Below are 21,104 nucleotides of genomic sequence, written 5' to 3' on the forward strand. Positions count from 1 at the left end.
TATTTCGGGAGCAACTCATTCAATTTTAATACATTTTTTTTTCAATTTTAACGGGGCATTCTAGTCTAGAGGCATGAATTTTAGGTATTTTTTCAGCTGCAATAAAAAAAACCAAAAATAATTTTAGTAGCCATTATTTTACCAAATATTTATTAATGTTTGAAGAATACAAAGATGATGAAGTGAGGGGTCTCTAAAAAAAATGGTGCGCCCTGGTTGACACGATTCCATCCCTCCTAGTATTCCAAAATCAAAAAAGCAAATTAATTCTTAATCCAAACAAATGTTGCTATTAACTACGGAAAAGCCAAACAAATTTTTTTTCGCAAAATAGCGGCTGTTTGAAATAGTCTATTTTTTACCAGTTTTTTGAGTTTTCCGAATTTTTTAAAAATAGTAAAAAAGGGAATTTTGTCATAGTTCTAATTCATGCGATAGAAGAATGTATAGAGAAGGTTCACACCAAATTTCAAGTAAATTGGTCCAGTAGAACTTGAGATATCATGTCAACCGTCTCGAAAAAAGTAGTTTCGGGAAAAACGCGTTTAAAGTTTCGGGTTAACTTACGTGCCGGTCAGATGCCACATCACTAAAGCAGCTATATCTCCTAAAATAATTTGAATTTTGAAAAATCCTCTTGAGGACATATTCTTAAAGGTTTAAGCTTTGAAAATATGAAATAAAAAAAAATCGATTTCTTCAAATTTCTAGACTAGAATACCGCCATAATAAATTTCGAACTTTTCTGTTAAGATTCTCGACTATTATAGATATAATTCATATTCAAGAAAGGAATTGAAAATCGATGAAGTGTTGAAAGTCAAAAATTTAAAAATAGAAACAGATCATCCAGACTATATCTCTAGGTACAAGAATGCACAAAAACAAAATAAAAAACTCAATATTAATGTATCAGTATATATATATTTCAAAATTCACTTTAAATTTTATCATTGAAATTATTATATAGAGCACATTCTAGTAAATCAATTAAATTTTTGTCACGTTTTGCTCGCACCAATTCTCAGTATATGAAGAATGCAAGCAATGCATTCACGATATATCATACATATATAACGAAATTGCACAATTTGAAAAACGTTCACAAGAACAAATATCGTTTCAACGACAGCAACATATATAAATATATATATACATACATACATACTTCACTTTGAGTAAATAAATTACATGAAACGTTTGAGTGTCGCTAGATACATACAATCAGTGATGCTTGAACTGAATGCAATTTTGCAACAAGAAATACATACGCAATGGCGAAACATACTCACAAAGTGGGTGTATTGAAAAGAAATGTCGCAAAAAATCCCTTCGACAATCGTAAATTTTATACATTATCTTCGTGAGGCTAAATGTGATATTACGTATTCAAAATTGCGACAATCTTGATTGACGATGAATGCAATAATGTTTACGTACCTCGCTTTTGTCGAGTTGAAATCGGCGACATTTTCGCAGGAATCCACGGAAAAGGCCGGATTATTCATCCTAAAATAAATCAAAAATTACAATGTTAGTGAAAATGCTTGAATTATTACATAGATTTCACACCAATTTGTCTACAGTTGATTTTTATTATTTTTTTTTTGATTGAATCTGGTGATTGTTTGCAACAGTTGCAATTGTTGAAATTTTTTTGATCATTGAATTCTTTTTACTTTATTCTATTTTTGTTTAGGTCTTCAAATCTTCGCTTGAGTAAGAATTATATTTAATACATGGAATTGCACGCAGTATTGTGGCATTGCAACCAGTGGTGTAGTGCTAAATAAAAAAGTACCAGGGCGGCGTTTAATTTTTACGACCCCCCACCCCCCGCCTTTTTCGTTACTTAAAAAATATGTATCCTAATATTGGTAGTACAAATATTTATAAAAAAATCAAAAGCTAATTAACTTGAAAAGTTAATCAAAACGGTCTGAGTAAGGCTTATCATTTTTTGCATTATAATATACAGTTCTGAAAATTTTGTTATGGTGCTAACGGACTAGGCTAACGACGATTTTGGGCCAACTTTTAAAACCAGCAGGATAAAACCAGTAGCGTACAAAATATTGAAATAAAAATTAAATTAAAAAATTGAAATTAAATATCAAAATTAAGCTAAAGAGCGAGTTTGAGCTAAAATTAGATCATCGTTGATGTTTTGAATTGCAACAATGTTTTGAATTACGACGATATGCATTTAAAACCAGAGAAATATTATAATTTCTCTGCTTACGAGCGAAAAAAAATCTTGTTATTATTTCTTAAAAGTCGTCACGATATGTTACTGTATTTCGACCGTCGATGATCGATAAAAAAAAACAATTCATAAAAAAACGCGGTGTCGGTTGTCGGTGATTTGTCAAAGGGTTTTTTTTTCTTTCGTCGAAATAAAATTAATAATCACACATTATCCGATAAATTTTACCTCTGAAATAATTTAATTACTTGATTTATTTCGACGAGAGAAAAAATTGAAGACTAAAAAAAATCGTTTGATGTAACCGACAACACCCCAGGTTAGCAAAAATCGTTGGATCACCCATACTAATACATGATATATTCTCAGTAACTGTGCTTTACGGGGAAGTAAAAATAATAATTCTTTGATTTTTTTTCGATCTTAGTGCGTATCTTCGGAAGTCAAAACATCTTCGTAAGTCGAGGATTACCTGTATGTGATTGTTGATGATCTAATTTTAGGTCAATCTCGAAAATTTATTTAAATTGTGCATGTTCTGTTTTAACTTTCAATATTTTATTTTAATTTTAATATAATGATTATAATTTTATTTTGATACTTGAATTTAATTTTAATATAATAATAATAGTTTTAATTTTGATATTTTATTTCAATTTTTAAATTTAATTTTTATTTCGATATTTTGTACGCTACTGGTTTTAAAAGTTGGCCTATGGGCCGTTCGTTGGCTTGGTGCGTACGCACCATTAGATGATTCGATTTCGGCATCATTCAAAGTGTCTATAATTTTTTCATTTGGTTGTTGTTGGGTTGTTTTTAAAAATATTTCTTCAATCTTCATTTTGCTTGAGCTTTTTAATAATTTAAAAATTAATTGAAATTTGAATTTAATTGACAGCAAAATAGTACTGCAAATAAACGCTTGACACACACTGCGAGACCAACAATAAGTGATACAAAATTCGTATATAATAAGGTATTATAATAAGTTAGTAACTTCCTCGTCTCGTCCTCTTCCTCTTGTCACGTCCACGACTTAAATACAGAATGCCATAGAATCAAAACAACTTAAAAAGTTATGATATACATAAGTCTTGTATGTATGTATACACGTAAGTTTAACGCATAGGCAATTGGTTTAAATATCGTAATTGGTGCACATAAACGTACATAAACGTGTCCGATGATGGCATGCCATTGTTGTTTTTAATCTTCAATATTGGAGGTAACTTCCGGCAATTACAGGCATCGTCAATGATGACGTTTATAATGATACATGCCTGTGTATGTTATACAAATATTGTGTAACATTACATGTGTGTGTATAGAATGAATTGCGGTATTAAAATGAAGTCACAGATCGTTTGCTTCGGATAATTCACATGTTCAAAATATACATGTAGGCGTTCCAAAATACGTTTCAAAGTATTTGCAAACTATAGTTGTTTGAGTTTCGGATTTGTATGTTTGTTGATTAAAAATGTACTTAATATCGGTCACACCGTCTTTTAAAAACGGCTATTATATGTAGGATTGCTTTGATTTTGTGTGGTTTAATTTTTCAATGGTCGTTGTGAAACTTTTAAACGACATTGAAACACTATGAAGCAATTGTTCCAATTAGTATTTATCGATAATCCAATTGTAAGCCCTGTAGGCCAGTGTTTCTCAAACGGGGGTGTATTTCTAACAGTAAATATGTAAATTTGCCGAATAAGCTGAGCAACAAATAAAATTACTGGAGCGGAAACTTATCAATCTTTACTAAGTTTCACCCACCCACTTAATTCGAATATGACAATGATTTTTTTGGCTTTATTTTGTTTAAGAGATATGAGCGTTTAAAAAAAACGGGTGATTTTTACAGATTTTTGGCTTTTGCACTCTTTAATTCGAAATCAAGTATTGCTGTGTCAAAAAAGAGTATAGGAATCAAAGGTCAGATGTTTGTTCTATAGATTGTGTTTTTTATTGCTTTGAAATATTTTTGATTTGCGAGTTGACCTCAATTGAAAAGAATTTATTCTGAATATAAATGTATTACTGCTGGCCAGACTTGGATATTTGTGCTCCAGATCGATCGTTTCCTATCAGAGTTTGCCAATTTTTCTGATTTCATTGTTGAAACGGTTCCTCGATTAAATTGACTAAGAACCTTCCTATCTACTATGTCACCACTATTTGAATATGATTAATTTACAATAAAAAAAATATGTACAAGCCTTAATTCGTTAATTTCGAATTTTAGTGTCTCGTAATTCAGCGACTTATGTAATAAAAATGCTGCATTGTTTGTAATTAGCCAGGAAGGCGCATTGGGGTTTACCTGTTAGGCCTTCCTGTTATACATATATGTATGTATGTATATAATAAAAATAATCTATTACTTCCAATATGCTTGAATAATCGACAATGCGCTTAAAACCATGTGTAATATTTATTTTAAACTAGCCGGCATTGCTCGAGTGGATAAAGGTTGAAAAACCTACTAATGACTCTCTGAATTACTTAATCTAAATTACGGCTTAAATCTAAAGTTTTTAGCCAGCAACAAAGCTTGGTGGTTGCGTTAAAGCTAAACACCGAGAGGTTGCCGAGTTCGACCCCGTGGATTGACCTCAATTAAAAATAATTTATTCCAAATATTTCTGTAGTACCACTGGTCAGACTTGGATATTTGTGACTCCAAGTCAATCATTTCCTATCAGAGTTTGCCTATTTATCTTATTTCATTGTTGAAACGTTTTTTCATCAAATTTATAATTTACATATTTATATATTATACTAGTTTAATAACACAAATGTCACTCAGGGGCTACCTTAAAATGGCATCATGAAAATTTTTAAATTGGATCCATAGGCTATGCCGCCTTTTCCAAGTATTGAATTTAAAAAAAAAGTTGAAAACTTAACATTGTATCTGTAGTCGAACTTATCTAGCATGAGACTTACGTAAAATGTACATGTCAAGGTATTCACCCCCGAGTTCGAGTTCACCCCCACTCGACCCGCTATGGTCAATCACATTTCGTTTCAGTTTCGCATCGCATTTCGGTCAAGAAATACAACATTTTTCGTGCGTATAGCAGTCGGTAGAATTTGAATTTTATTTTTTATTAGTTTTGAGTTCGTGTTTCATATTTTGAAATATTTACATTAATATAAGATACGTAAGTTGTTGATATTATTAATTTATTTATGGAATATGTACATATATATTTTAAATTAATGGAAATTTATATCTTTTAGACCAGCGGTTTCCAAACTTTATGCTACTACGCCTCCCTAAAAAAATTTTTTTTTTCCGCGCCTCCCTACCTTTTATTTTTTAATAGATATAATAATATAGACACGCTTTAAATAATAAACCTTTATTTAAAAAAAAATACTGAACACTACAATAGACAGAATAATAAAAAGGTTTTGCTATAACATAAATTTATACGAACACGTATATTTATTTTTATATTAAATTACTAATTAAACTACATCTAACACATGTTGTTTATTGGCACAAAGTTTATCAAATCTTGGGGGCAATATGGAGAGCGCCACTCGTAACTTCTTTTCGACTATTAAACTGGTTAATAAGACGTTACAAACAGTGCCGGCCTTACACCCAATGGGGTCCCCGGGCAATTTTTTCTAAACACCCTTAGAAAAAAATTTCGCCTTTGGCGCTCTAATCTAAAATTTTGTATGGCTTTTGGCGCTCTAATTTTAAAATTTAAAGCGCCTTTGACGCATCGAGCGGCTCCCTAACTTATTTTGCGCCCTCGGGTGACGCCTGACCCAGCCCCCTCCTAAAACCGGCACTGGTTACAAACGGTAGAAGTACTAACATTGCTTTGCAATACAAAGATTCATCCAAAATTTAATTATGGTTTCATTTTAAAACTTTTGTTTTAGTGAGCTATCGCATGATAATTCTATCAATTTTTCTTTTTCGATGGTTGTCAGTTCGAATTCATCTTCTTCATTGTAGTTAAATGGATTCTGTATACACAAAAACTTTGAGAAATCAAGGTCTTTGAAATAATTGTAAAAATGCAGCACTTAACCATCCAAGTGCTCAGTAAAAAGATTTTTACTTGCTTCAATATTGGCTGTGGCCCAGAAATATTTGGAAAGTGAAAACATATCCAACTAATTCTTTTGTAAATTTGATTTCCATAACTTCAACTTTTTAATGAAAGCTTTTACTTTGTCTTTTTGAACAAGTGGATGTATTTGTAATCCCTGCATTGATTTATTTAAACCGCTCAATTTTCCAAAAATTTCAACCAAATAGGCAAGTTGAACAATAAAATTATCGTTCGTCCACAAATGTGCCTCTTCGTGTTAGTTTTCTTCGAGAAAGGTTGCTAATTAAATTTGTATATAAAAATGAAAGAAAAATAAAAATAAACATTCATGCATTGAATTTTTATTGTTAAGCTACGATATGAAGTTTTATTTATTTGTCGATATTATGGTATGAAAATTATTTTTTATTAAAAAGTTTTGGCGCCTCCCCTGGCAATAGTCCGCGCCTCGCAGTTTGGAAACCGCTGTTTTAGACGATAAAAGTAATTGTCAACGTCATGTTATGGACAGCAAAACTTACAGTAATATGTATTATTAATGACCTTGCATTTAATTATATTCTAAATATTATATATAGTTAAATAAGAAATAATTATAAAAAAATAAAGAAATTGTTTTACGTCCTTACAATGTTACAACACATTGCATCGACTGTTATGGTTAGTGCATGAACAAACTATTTATTTATTTATTTTACACAGATGTACACCAATTTTTAGTAACACGACATCTATTGGCCACATAGAACATAAGTATTATTACAAGGCCAATTACAAACATCGATCATCAATCTTTACAATCATCATACATACAAATTTTTATATATCAACAAATTATGTTAAATAGGACAGGATTGACCTTGGAGTCACATATCCAAAGTCTGGCCAACAACAAAGCCAGGAATAGAACCCGTGACCACACAATCGAAATCATTACACGCTAACCACTGATCTATGTTGCATACGTAGTTCGTTTGTCAATTTGTTCTTTAATGTACACTATAACTGGTCCAATTGGCTCGTGTATGAACAAACTAGTATGTTCATGAACGAACGAAATGTACGCTTGTATTGTAACATACATACATACATATATGTATAAAACAATCTACCGCATAAAATTGAATCTACGCATAAGGACGCCGTGTAAATTGAAGAAGTTGTTTATTAACGCGTCTGTCAATATTAAACAAACTGCTTCGATATGAATGAACGGAAAATATATTACACGATAGGAAAATTACAATGGTCGTTAGTAATTAGTAGTTATTTTGATAATGTTGTTTGCACAAATGTGTACACATGTTTGCTTCAAGTGCAAGGTTTTTTATTCAGTCATGCACAATGTTATAACTATTATAATAACTCACGGCTAATTTCTTGCTTCATGTCGAATGCATAATCATAAATTATTGTCGTGTGACAAATTCACGGTCTATTTAATATGAACTATGATCGAGCTGTTAACAAAATGACAGTTTTCATATGCAACATTTTCAAACATCAATCGATAGGATTTGAGTTATGATCGAAATCATCAGGGCTCGTCAACAGATTCCACGCTGTAGCCTTGCGACATATGTCACCTGCATTTCGATAATTGCAATGGTATTCGCTATTTATTCAATGGTCTTAGAACCGGTTCGAACCAGTCGAACGTAGACATGCAGCAAACCGATTGCACAATCGCAACAGCAAGCATGCAGTTGATGATTGCTGAAAGTCAGTCGTAAATAATCTGCGAATATGTATCTCGAAAGATTTGGATTATATAATAAATAAACGAAAAGTATTCGGAAAATATATCAATTGAGTGTTGATATGCCTATTCACAAAGCGATAAGTTGGTTAGGATTTTTACTTTATCTATGTACGTAGTAACAATAGATGAAGTTTTGTGATCATGCGAAAATTCGAACTCGAGATTTTGACTGATTCGAACTCGGAATCGATCACTGATCACGTTTTCGTGATCTAGAAAAATATGTGTGTGTGTCTGTGTATTTTGGGGATTTTTTGAACTCCGTTAGACATATCGAACTAAAACTTAGTATCGGTTACTGAAATACTTATCGATACAACGTAAATTATTTTCAAACTTTTAAGTTGACCCGAAATGGTACCTTTCCTCATAGGTGTCAGCTTTTTTTTTTATTTTTGAATTCGATTATTTCCCAAGCCGCTAACCAAATCAGACTGGATTAATAGAAATTATAAATTTTATACCCTAATACATTTTTAAATATTTTTATCTCAACCGGAAGTAGTACTTCTACTGTCGAGGATCGAGGTTTTTTATGTTTTTCGTGGAAACCTTTCGGCGTGTAGAACTAAGATTTCATATCTAGGAGCTTAAGCTTAATACCAAGTTATATATAAAATTTGGTTAGCACCCGTCAACTAGAATATTCATTTTTTTCTCAGAAATCTCTTGATTTATTGAATTTAAATTTCATATCTGGAAGTTTAAGCATAATAACAAGTTATATATAAAATTTGGTTAGCACCCGTCAACCAGAAGTGATAGTTTACTCTTGTTCGATTTTTATTCCACTGTTTTTTTCGACCTCTTAAGCATGTATGCTCTCCACGAGAAAATGCAAGTATAATTCTTGTATCAATGTGATGAAACTAAAAATAAATCACTAAATTTAATAAACCGGAAGTTGGATTTTTTCCTCTTAGAAAAGTCAAAAATTTTGTGACCTCTATTTTTTTCACACCCCTGAACGTATCAAGCTGAAGATTTATATTTGTATTTTTTATGTACTAAGGTTTTGGTCAGAATTCGTAAACCGTAAGTAGTATTTTTTTTACATCAATATTAGGATTTTTATCTCTTAGAAAGTTCAAAAATGTTGTTGCCTGGATCCTGTCCACACACCTGGACGTGTTAAGCTGAAAATTTATATTTGTATTCTTTATGTATTAACTTAGAATTGCTAACGTTTTGGTCAGAATTCGTAAGCCGTAAGTAGTATTTTTTTTAAAAACACTATTTCATTATTTTATTTTGACCTTTTTAATTATTTTTATTTTCTTGATATTTAATTTGTACGATATTTATAGTGATTTTTAGTAATAAAAAAATATTGAACAAAATCCGACAGCCGGAAATAGAACTTTTGTCTTGTGTAAGTGTCCCTACATTTGTGCTCAATTTGCATCGAAAATACTCTCATATTGTATGACCTTCTTATATTCCTCAAAGACATATATAAAGTCATGGGTTGGTCATATCCGAATTTTTTTCATAGCGAGCGATACTATGATCAACTCGATGACAGATTTATCTACAAAATCTTTAATCTATCAAACAAAAAATACCTTTTGTCAAATGCAATTGACAAAACAAAATTCATAAAATTAAAATGGGTAATGAAATCGCTTTAAACTTAAGGTTGTCGAGATAGTTTTACTGGAATTTATATAGTCGATAATGTTTGAAGTAACCAAACAATTTAATTCATTGTTTGATAAAAAGTTTAGGAACCACTTACCGATAAAATGCAATTAATAAATATATCAGGTCAGTCATTGAAATAGTTAAGTTAAGTGAATGCTTATTTTGTTTCGATTACATTGGATTTGTTACTTTTTTAGATGATAGATTGATTTATTTTGACTAATTCGTACCCGTTGATCTCGAATATGATAATAATAGGTGGCCTGATAGATATACATTAATTTTTAATCAAACTTAATTTACATTTGTTAAAGTTTTCCAGTGTTATTTATTCAAGCACACACATTAATTTGTTTGCATTCAAAAAACATGTTTATTTACTTTAACAATTTTTAGAAATGATATAAATAAATTTAAATTGATTCAAATTTTTTTTAAACAGTGTCTAGATGAATATGAAGGTTAGCGAAAAACCTTAGTGAATGAGAAAGTTGATCTGAAGGTTATTCAGAAGTAAACTTTATGATAATCTAAAAGACGATTATTATACACTTGAAAAAGAGTTTCAGTAGTACTTTATCGAGCTTCCAAAAACGAAGATACAATCCTATGACACTCATTCACTGATTCTCAAAATATGTATTTTTTTTTTGTTATCATACAAATACAAGAAATGGAACAAGTTTTATGAAAAATCAAAACAAATACAAGAAACAAACCGAATGTTGACAATGACCTGAGTTTCATTTTGACAAACATTCAAAAGCAAATTTTGAAACTGGTTATCCATTTGCAAATACAATAATCGCATTTTATATTAATATAAAATTATATTCTTGAAACTCTAGTTTGAGTAATTGAGAACTAATTATAATGATTTTCATAAAACTTTTGGCAACTCTAGTATGTATGTTAATTTCTGAATTATACTACATATGTAGAACGTAGCGAATGAATCTACTTCGTACCCAGTTTTTTACATACTAGTAAATATTTCCTTTAATTTACGCAGATTTGATCTAATCCAGTTTAGCAAAATGAAAAATTTCTTTGATTTCAGTCATAGATATGTACATACATACCAGTGGCGTGCGGTCCATGGATGCGGTGGATGCGGCGCATCCCCTATAACTTTAAAAAGCCAAGAGTATTTTTAATAAATATTTGAATTTCGCTTCGATGTATTCTTAGTGATGTACGTGATTATGATGTAGTATATGATATATATTTCACATATCACGTGTTTTTTGTTACATGATGCATTATATAGGATCTTTTGATAATTTTTATTAAGGATTCGCATAGGCCGCATTCGCATAGGCCGGCCACAGGCGAGTGACGCTGGCGAGTAGACGCTGAGTGAAGTGCGCGCGCGTCATGGATTCGGAGTCGCGACCGATCCCATTTGCGCATGCGCACTATGAGGCTGTCATATTCGCGCGGACGCGTTGACACTTGTTTAACCTCTACGGTGGATTCGGTTTCTCTGTTTGCTTATCTATTGAGTTTCACTTGGAAGCCGCTGTTGATCGATATTTCCGCACGCTACGCCCCAAGTTATTTATCAAAAAGCTAGCCGATTCATTTCTTTAGACGAAGTTAATCATTTATACTGTAAGTTGGTTATTTTTTACTTTTGAATTAAGTTTTCATTTAAATTAGTTTCGTCTAACTTTATTTTTAGTTTACTGTTCCACTACTTACGAGTTTTCATTATTGCCTTTAATATGGATATCGAAAATAACAATGAGAGTGGACTTGTCGTCGAGATCAATAATAATTGCAATTGTTTAATTGAAAATGTGCTGAAAAGAAGATTTGCTTCTCTCCCATTTAATGAAAAGGAGATTATTGTTAAGAGCCCCAAACCCACACCAATATTAAATATTCAGTCTAAAACAAAAACATTTAAAAGGTATTTTAACACAGAAACATACGAAAAAATTTCATGGATTTGTGGATGTGCTCACTTAACGAAATTATTCTGTTGGCCATGTATTTTATTTTCTCAAGAAGTGAATGTCTGGAGTAAATTTGGATTTTCTGACCTAAACAATTTAAGTAAATCGCGCAAGAGACATGAATGTTCTCAAGCTCACATATGTTCTGCTGCTCAATTTAAAAAATTTGGAAAGGGACCTCGTATAGAAAATTTTTTAAGTGCTCAATTTAAAGCAAATATTGAAATGCACAACAAAGAAGTTACTGCAAATAGATACATTTTGTCGAAATTAATAAGCGCGATCTGTTTTTTAGCAAAACAAGAACAACCTTTACGAGGACATTTTGAGCACCAGGAATCGGAAAATAGAGGGAATTATATTGAATTGCTGTATCTGTTGAGTGAATCAGACATAAAATTGAAAACTCATTTAGATAACTCTACGGTGTTTACTGGACTATCGAACCATATACAAAATGACTTGGTATCCGCAATATCAAAAGTCTTGCTAGATGAGATTAAAACTGAAATACGTGCATCAAAATTTGTTTCCATAATTGTGGACGAATCTACAGATATCAGTCGCAAAGCTCAGCTATCTACTATTTTTAGATATGTAGATGAAAATAATGAAATTCAGGAGAGATTTGTTGGATTTGTCGATGTTAGTCCCAATAGAACAGCTAATGCTCTTTTTCAGCACATACGTGAGACCTTGGAAGAATTTGGTTGTTTGGACAAATTAATTGCACAAACGTACGATGGAGCGGCTGTAATGTCCGGGGAGCATAATGGAGTGCAACGAAAAATTCGAGATATTTGTCCTAATTCTTTATTTGTCCATTGTTACGCTCACAGATTGAATTTAGTTTTGTCGCAATCTGTTAAACATATATCCGGATGCAAACGTTTTTTCAGCCGTATGTTGTCATTTTCAACTTTTTTTTGTAAGTCTTCAAGAAGAATTTCCCTTCTCGATTGTCAAATAAAAAAACGATTTCCCACTGCTGCCCCTACACGATGGAACTACAATAGCAAAATTTTAAATATGATATTAGAATATCAAACAGAATTAATGGAAATATTTAATCAAATAATTAATGACGAAGACGAATGGGATACTGATGCTGTCATAAATGCTGAAGTCCTTCATCGTTATTTAAAAGAGTTTGAATTCAATTTCAATTTGCATTTATTTTCTGCAATATTTAATTCGGCAGATTTTTTATTTGAAATTTTACAAAAAAAAACCTTTGACATATCGTATTGCGTAAGTGAAATTAAAAAATTTGTAAAATATTTAGATAACAAAAAAGACGATTTTGATTCATTGTGGAACAAAGTAATAACTAAAAATTTTAATAGAAAAAGAAAATATGCTGAATGTGAAGAAGATGTGAAAACAACGTATAAACTTCACTATTCTGAAATTTTAGAAACTCTTTCAGTAAATACAACCAATCGATTTCGAGATATCGAAAATTTAAAATTTCTCGAATTTTTTAACGTCAAAAAATTTAAAGAATATGAAAATAATTTTCCAGATTTCCTATTTAAATCACTCCACCTAACTTATGGAAAATACTTTGATTTTATGAAATTAAAAAGCGAATTAATTTACATGTACTCAACGCAAGATTTTCATTTGAAATCTATAAATGACGTAAAGGAATTAATTGTGAAAGATGATCTAATAGACGTTTTGGAACAAGTATTTAGTTTAATACAATTAATTTGTACGATACCTTCCACGAGCGCATCGGCTGAACGATCATTTTCGACTATGAAAAGAATTAAAACGTTCACCAGAAGTAGTCAAAGTGAAGAAAGACTCTCTGGTCTTGCTTTAATTGCAATCGAAAAGAAAATAATGTCAAATTTAAAAAACAATAAAAAATTCTATGATGCGGTTATCGATGAATTTTGTAAAAAGGAACGAAGAATAAAATTAAATTTTAAAAAATAAATTGGTCGGTTTTTTTTTTCAAACAAGGGACAGCATCCCTTGTTTGAAAAGTCACCGCCCGCCACTGATACATACATACATACATATATATCTTCTCGCTTATCTCGTATGGCGAATAGAAGCCAGCTGATCATCAATTCGAAACGATATATCTAAAGGCGATGATCCGATAGTTTCGAAATCAAAAGGAATCTTTATAAGGTAAGTACCAAGTACATGACAAGTAGAAAAGTTACAGACTTGAAGCAAGTACATACATATGACATATCGCAATACATCATTCAGACATATGTACATCAATCCAATCAAAATAAAAAAGAAACACACAGCTGAAATGCATCGTGCGGTTTCGAAATATCTAAAATCGTATTTCGTATTCACACATAACACTAAAAGTGTCAGTTGTGGCCATTTAAAATGCGATAAATTCGTCAATGGAACATGCGACCTCGTCAAAGGCTGCGAAAACTTCTGTCAAGACGATCTCGCGCTTTGTCGACCGTGAAGTTCTCGTCTTGGGAAACAATGCGATCCTTTACAATGTCAAATCATAAATACATACATAAATATGTACACGTCCCTATGGGAAAATGAAGACTGAACAGAATGGTCATCGTATTCGCGGCTCGCTCATAAAAGCTGTTGAATCATTCGTCACAATGCGAAATGTCCAAAACGTGCTTGAAAGGTGTACGAATATCCAGACAAATTTCAAAGTCAAAGTACATATGTGTGCCAAATTCAAAATGTTGGAGCCGAAAATTCAAGTTTTGTGATTCGACCTCGAGATTTTAACTGATTTTATTGATTGAGTCACTTCCACTCTTCCGATCGCTTTGATATTTTACCGACATGGGCGCTAGCTCTCATTTAAGTAAGCAAATGTCTCCGACATGAGCTAGAATAAATAAATCATTAAAAATTAGATCAAAATCATATCTCGACGTCATATAGACGTGATGACAGCTAAAATATGAAGCTATCCAAACGCGCCTTTACTTCTGTAACAGTTCATGTTAATTTTAGCGTGCGTCTATTTATTTTGGAGATGATTCGAACTTCGTTAATCCTAACACATTGAAACTTTGTATCGGTTAGTGAAATACTCATACCATTACATTTTAATTTGTGAGAGTCTTCTTTTTTTTATCTTTTTTTGTGTTGGGTGTGTTTTAGTTAAAGATAAAATAATTGTAAGCCCCTTTGACTCTTTCTTTCTACTAATGTTTTGGCTCGTTGATATTTCAAAGGGTAGTTTGGGAAGGGAATTGATACGCGATTTGTAATTAAAGCTAAAACTTATAACTTTTATATATACATACATATACATATGTATATGTACATCATATTGCCCAAAAAAAATGTGGAGTGGGGCAAAAGATATATGCTACATATGTATGTATAAGGACGTGATATGTTGCAATCCAAGTGTTCACTCCGGTTCGTTCATGAACATACTAGTTTATTTATACACGAACTATTGGTTTTAGTTTAAGTGCCAACAGTCAAAAGCAATCTTAAAAAAAATAGACTCACCGGGTATCTTATGAAACTTTTATCCCATGTTTGCTAATTTTTAAAAAATACAACTCGGGCTAATTATATATACATATATACATACATATATATGTATACAGAAGAGGGTACAAACGATTGAGAATACTTAAAATTATGCTTATAGTTTGTACAAACTATACATAGTTCGTTTGGAAATTTGTCATTTTGTGTACACTATAACTGGTCAGATTGTTTCGTGTATGAACAAACTAGCATGTTCATGCACGAACGAGGTGTACGCTTGGACTGTAGCATATATAATATGTACATTTACTAGTCGATGGAAATGCAAATCGACTGAATGCATCCGCAAAATAGTTATACACGTTTTTAAATGTTTTGGTAAAAGTGTGCCCAGGTGAAAACGCATGCATCTATGTACATACATATGTATTATAAATAGAATTCGCTCGTGTCAAATTTGTTAACAAGAATTGTTTTCTAGACTGACCTAGTCATATGCACATATGTAGATGTTGTGATACAATGAAGAACGTGCTACAAGTTCAGCCTTGCCATTGTTGTAGGCTGCAATAGTGACATGAAAAATTTACTGTTTGATTTATTCCATATATTGCCAAAATGTGATTTTAAAACCAACTGTTCAATTTAGGCTATCATTATTCGGCTATTTCAACTATTCGTTGAATACTGTCGATCTAACACTTTTTCTAGATACAATGTGTAAAGCAAATATACAGTTCGTCTAAATAATTATGATTTGAAGTTTTAATGACTTTGTAACAACTATATAGTTAATGAAAGCGAAATATACATACATAAATAGAAAATAGAGAAGATATGTAAGTAGGTAAAAGTCGTATATGTGTTTAACAACCTTTCACATTTTATACAAAGTTGAGTAATAAACCTTCTTATACATATGTAAGTGCGTGTAATAAAATCTAAATATGTAGTTTATAGAATACAGATCTTTTTAAATAGACGGTGATTTTTTTTTTAATAATTAAAAAACATTTAGAAGTTAATTTATATTCAAATGAAGATGAACAAGTAATTTTTCACACCGCGTTTACACGCTTTTGTAAGTCGACGCGTTTTGCTAACGCAAATATGTACTTTGAGGCTAGAAATTCATAGTATAAATATATTTCCGACATTCTCAAAACACTCATGAACGAAGAAAGTGCATCTCTCGTGAAAGTTTTGATGTTTTCGTGGAACACATAAGACGATTCCACAGCTCACACGACGGAATATAAGCCGATCCTAATTAGATTTCATATTCAAAATGCAAAAATTGATCGTTCCAATACTTGAATGTCAAATATGCGGAACCCCAAAGCATAATTTTATTCATTTCATTCAATATGTATTATATACATAACAAGAATATCATGTGCTTCTATAATTAATGCTGTTTATGAGCAAACCACGTGGTCGTAAAATATGTAATATTTTAGAATAATTAAATAATTCCATTAAAGTTTCTGTTTCAATACAAAAATAAAATTACATAGATTCCCCGTATAAAACGTCTTCTTTGATGTTTCATATTCCGCAAACGATATAAGATTTTCAAAATTCATTGTATTTAAAGTTAAGATTGATTCCTGTACATGGTTTTAAAATCAAAAGTTAAAATAATATTATATCACGATTATGAAAAAAATTACGATTTTCATAGTTGCACAACCATAAATTTTCTTTTTGTATGTGGCTATTTTCCAATGCCTGTATTTAATCCGTCAGTAACTTTTTATTATTTAAGTCAGTAATTATATTGAATGTTAAGTTATATACAATATATTGATAGGTCAGTTTTTGATATTTGACGGTCAGTATTTTAAATAATAATATATTTTGAAAACATACGAACAACTTTCTGACCTTATACAATGTACATTCTGATGTAAATTCATTTACCAAATCCGTAAATAGTTACTGATAATAATTCAATTCAAAATCCGCTTTATCGAAGTATTTAAATTTGAATTTAAATTTTTTTACGTATATTATTCACACATATTTGCAGTTTTATCTCCGACTGATTAAGAAAAAACTTTAGACCCGTTAAAAAATTCCAACAAAAAATACGCTACAACTGCGTTATTTGTTATTTTCACTATTGTTATTTGTATCTGCTGATTTCTTTCTGACTTGTACATATGTATTCATTATATGTAAATATGATAGATGATAGGTAAGCATATACATATGTACATATATACGTAGATTTGAACGGAAAGTCACACAAGTTATCCTTGGTATTGTGCAGTTTGCAAAGTTCGCAACGAATACGCATATGAAGGCATTTCCAATTATAAATTCAAAGATATTTTACATTTTTTACATCTGGCTAAAATTCAGAAACGTAAGTGTGTCTGTATGTAATGTTATATTAGCAAAAACCGGAGGAACCGGATCGAAAAATCGCCGCGAATTGAACGGTTCAAGTGGAACGCTTGTAAAATGTCCGATGAAATAACAATATTTAACACGTGACGCGTCAGTGTTGTTTTTAATCATAATATATAAATGTATATATACATATATGTAAGTGGTAGAAATTGTATTTATTCACATTCATTGTTTTTTTTTTCGATTCAATGTTTTCAGCCGTTATTGCGATTCTAATCATCGACTAGCAAGTTGCATACTAATGTATGAAAATTAGCGTAAAACAATCTGAATGAAAAACTATAAAAAAAAGTACTCATGAATAATTAGTCACATTTTTGTATACAAACAAGCGATTTATATGTACATATGTATATCTGATGGTAACTATTATACTAATATGATCCGTAAAATTTAGCCTATTTGTGTCATTAAATTCTTCGTGATATATTCATTGTATGTTTATTACTTTTTTTTTGTGACAGGTTCATTATCAACATCGAACAATGTTATTGTATCGGAAAATATTACTTTTTATCATCACAAAATGAATTTATTTAGTATGCACTTGCATATGTATATGTAACGAAAATTTTAGTAATTTTTTTTTTATTTAAATATCAACAGTGTGTATTCAATTGTTGTTTTTTTTTCACAAGTGAATGATTTGTTTTCGATATTTTGAATAATTCACCAAAAAAAGTTATACACTATTATCATATTATTTTTTAATGCATGGAATCTGATGTTTAATAAATGCTAAATTATATAAAATAACACAAATTTAATTGTGTTATTACACAATATTGCGTGAATTTTTTCTTAAAACTTATATTTAAATAAATAAATACCAAAGAGTCATTTAAGTAGAAAAAAGTCGAGTAAATCAATAGTAAACAATACAATTAGACAAATTGTAAAAATTATAATTTTTTCTACATTGTTTGAATTTTCTTAAAATTAATAATTACACCATATGAAAAGGTGAGAAAGCGCGCTAAATGCCAAAAATAATTAATTATTTTTTTATAAATAAAACAGCGCAATTTTGATCAAATTTTTAAAAGTTTTTTTTCAATGTCATTAAAATGCTGAAAATAAATTTAAAAAAAAACATTCACCATAAAAATCATTAGCTACATTTTTTTCTTCAAATATATTAAATTTTACATTTAAAAAAATTTTATCGAACGTCAAGTTGATGAATAGAAATTTTTAAAGGTCGAAATCATTTTCGGAAAACCTTGACCTTGATTTTTGTAAGCAATTTCGAAACGTGTCAACTTAGCAGTATTTTTTTTGTTTATAAATCGATCATTCGAAAATAAAAATATAATTATATATGTATATATATATATATATATATATATATATATATATATATATATATATATATATATATATATATATATATATATATATATATATATATATATATATATATATAATTACTATGTATAACTAATTACATATGCACATACGTTTTACATATAGCCAACTTAATTGAGTGTATAAATAATAATAATATTAAGTATAATAATCATAAACTTTATTACAGACGATACGAAGAATAGTACAATCCCTTTCTACCATTTAAATACATAAATATATGAATAATACAACAAATATTTATTTACATATATATATATATATATATATATATATATATATATATATATATATATATATATATATATATATATAAAAATTATAAAATAATTATATTATTAGTTCGCAAAAGACTCACTGGAGGAAACTTTGCGTTTGCCGCCAAGGAACAGTTTAAAGTGTCACTTCAGCCGAACACCTTTCGACGACAGTTGTACTCAAACTGATGTTAGTCAGTCCATGTCGGTTTTAATAATCTCACCTTGCTGCGTTTGTCAAACTGAGGCTCGCACCGAACAGTGCGCCCTTCGAAACAGCTACGCTTCACCTGTCATTCGGACGAGCGATACGTAATCATATTAAAAAATGATAATAGATGATTGAGAAAAAAAGCAATTTGCGATTTTTATAAAGGTATCTTGGAAAGTATGTCAACGGATAAGTTTGGGTGCCACGGTACGAGTGATCGATTTCGCATAAATTATACCGTTGCACTTTCTAAATGTTCCTCAGTATGTGTACAATGTGTTGTGTACCCAACTTTTAGCACACAGTTTGAGAGTATCTGAATTAATTTTACTTATCTTAAGTTTTTGCATTTTTTTTTATAAAATAATTATTTAACTATATTATAACTAGCTGAACCCGGCATTCCCGATCCCGATTTTTTTTTTCACAGTAAGCTTCCCGGATATGCATACAATAAATCCTGAAAGTTCCATCGTTGTCGGTTCAGTGGTTTAGGAGCCTATTTGAGACAGACAGACAAACATTGATTTTTATATATACATAGATTATTTAATTTAAAAATAATTATTTATAAATATATATGTAAGTTAATAATCGAGTAATGAAATTATCATAGTCTTTCTTCTTTCAGCCGTGCAGATCTACAGTTTTCAATTTGGAAACATTTAATTTGACATACTATACAAACAGGGCTGCCGAGAAGTATTACGAGCCCTGGGAAAAAATTATTTTCCCAGGGCCCTGTATAAATACATACATATCATGGCACTTTGGTTACTCTGAATGGTCTGAAAACAAATTGGCAGACATGTCTACATACCTATTTGTTTGTCGTTGTCAAAATATAAGGCAATGCTACGCAATGTGTAGGGCAATTGGTATGATTTGAGGGGGCAATTAGTAAATCTGATATATAATTTCGAAAGAGACTTTGTAAGTTTGTAAGTATTTTTGGTTGGGAATCGAAAACAAGTCAGTTTCTATGACGACGATTCGATTGGTTGAATATAATTTTTTTTCGATTCAAATAAATTTAATATAATAAAAACAAATGAATATTTACTATTAGATTCGCCATGTTTAACCTGTTTATATTATAAACACTGAGCGAAGCCGGGTAAAACAATTAGTAATTTATATTTATTACATTTTTTTGTTAAGAATTTCATCTGCTGCAATGCAAATTTTTACAATGCAATTTATTTAAAAAAAAATCAACAATAAAGTCATTGCTGTCTACACAGAATGCTAATGCTAATTACAAAAAAATTCGGGTGTGACCAACCCATGACTTAATCTATGTATTTGAGGAATATAAGAAGGTTACAAAACAAAATTCGATATTGAACTAATAACTATGATAGCGATTCAAATTGAGCGCAAATATATGGAAACTTGCACAAGACAAAAGTTCTACTTCCGGTTGTCGGATTTTGTTCAATTTTTTTTTATTATTTAAAATCAGTATAAATATTATACACATTAAATATCAAGAGGATAAAAATAATTTAAAAGGTCAAAATAAAATAATGAAATATTGTTTTAAAAAAAAATACTACTTTCGGTTTACGAATTCAGACCAAAACGTTAGCAATTCTAGGTTAATACATAAAAAATACAAATATAAATTTTCAATTTAATACGTCCAGGGGTGTGGACAGGATCCAGACGACAACATTTTTTGACCTTTCTAAGAGGAGAAAATCCCACTTCCGGTTTAT

The 21,104-nt window shown here is 30.3% G+C and overlaps 2 protein-coding genes across 2 annotated transcripts in view; one reads left to right on the forward strand and one right to left on the reverse strand.

Annotated features, from left to right (window-relative positions):
* The window catches only part of LOC143922738 (proton-coupled amino acid transporter-like protein acs), a 33,305-nt gene extending 13,940 nt beyond the window's left edge, over nt 1-19,365 (reverse strand). The window contains exons 1-2 of the mRNA XM_077446074.1: nt 19,274-19,365; nt 1,441-1,509 (exon numbers count right to left, since the gene is read on the reverse strand). Of these exons, the coding sequence (XP_077302200.1) occupies nt 1,441-1,508 (68 nt within the window). The 5' untranslated portion in view covers nt 1,509; nt 19,274-19,365. The remainder of the gene's footprint in view (nt 1-1,440; nt 1,510-19,273) is intronic.
* LOC143922337 (zinc finger MYM-type protein 1-like) lies at nt 11,114-13,608 on the forward strand. The gene is made up of 2 exons (XM_077445561.1): nt 11,114-11,314; nt 11,385-13,608. The coding sequence occupies exon 2, from the start codon at nt 11,428-11,430 to the stop codon at nt 13,606-13,608; it is 2,181 nt and encodes a 726-aa protein (XP_077301687.1). The 5' UTR covers nt 11,114-11,314; nt 11,385-11,427.
* Nucleotides 19,366-21,104: the final 1,739 nt, after the last annotated feature.

Source organism: Arctopsyche grandis, chromosome 2 (genome assembly GCF_051622035.1).
Source record: "Arctopsyche grandis isolate Sample6627 chromosome 2, ASM5162203v2, whole genome shotgun sequence".
Classification (NCBI taxonomy): Eukaryota; Metazoa; Arthropoda; class Insecta; order Trichoptera; family Hydropsychidae; genus Arctopsyche; species Arctopsyche grandis.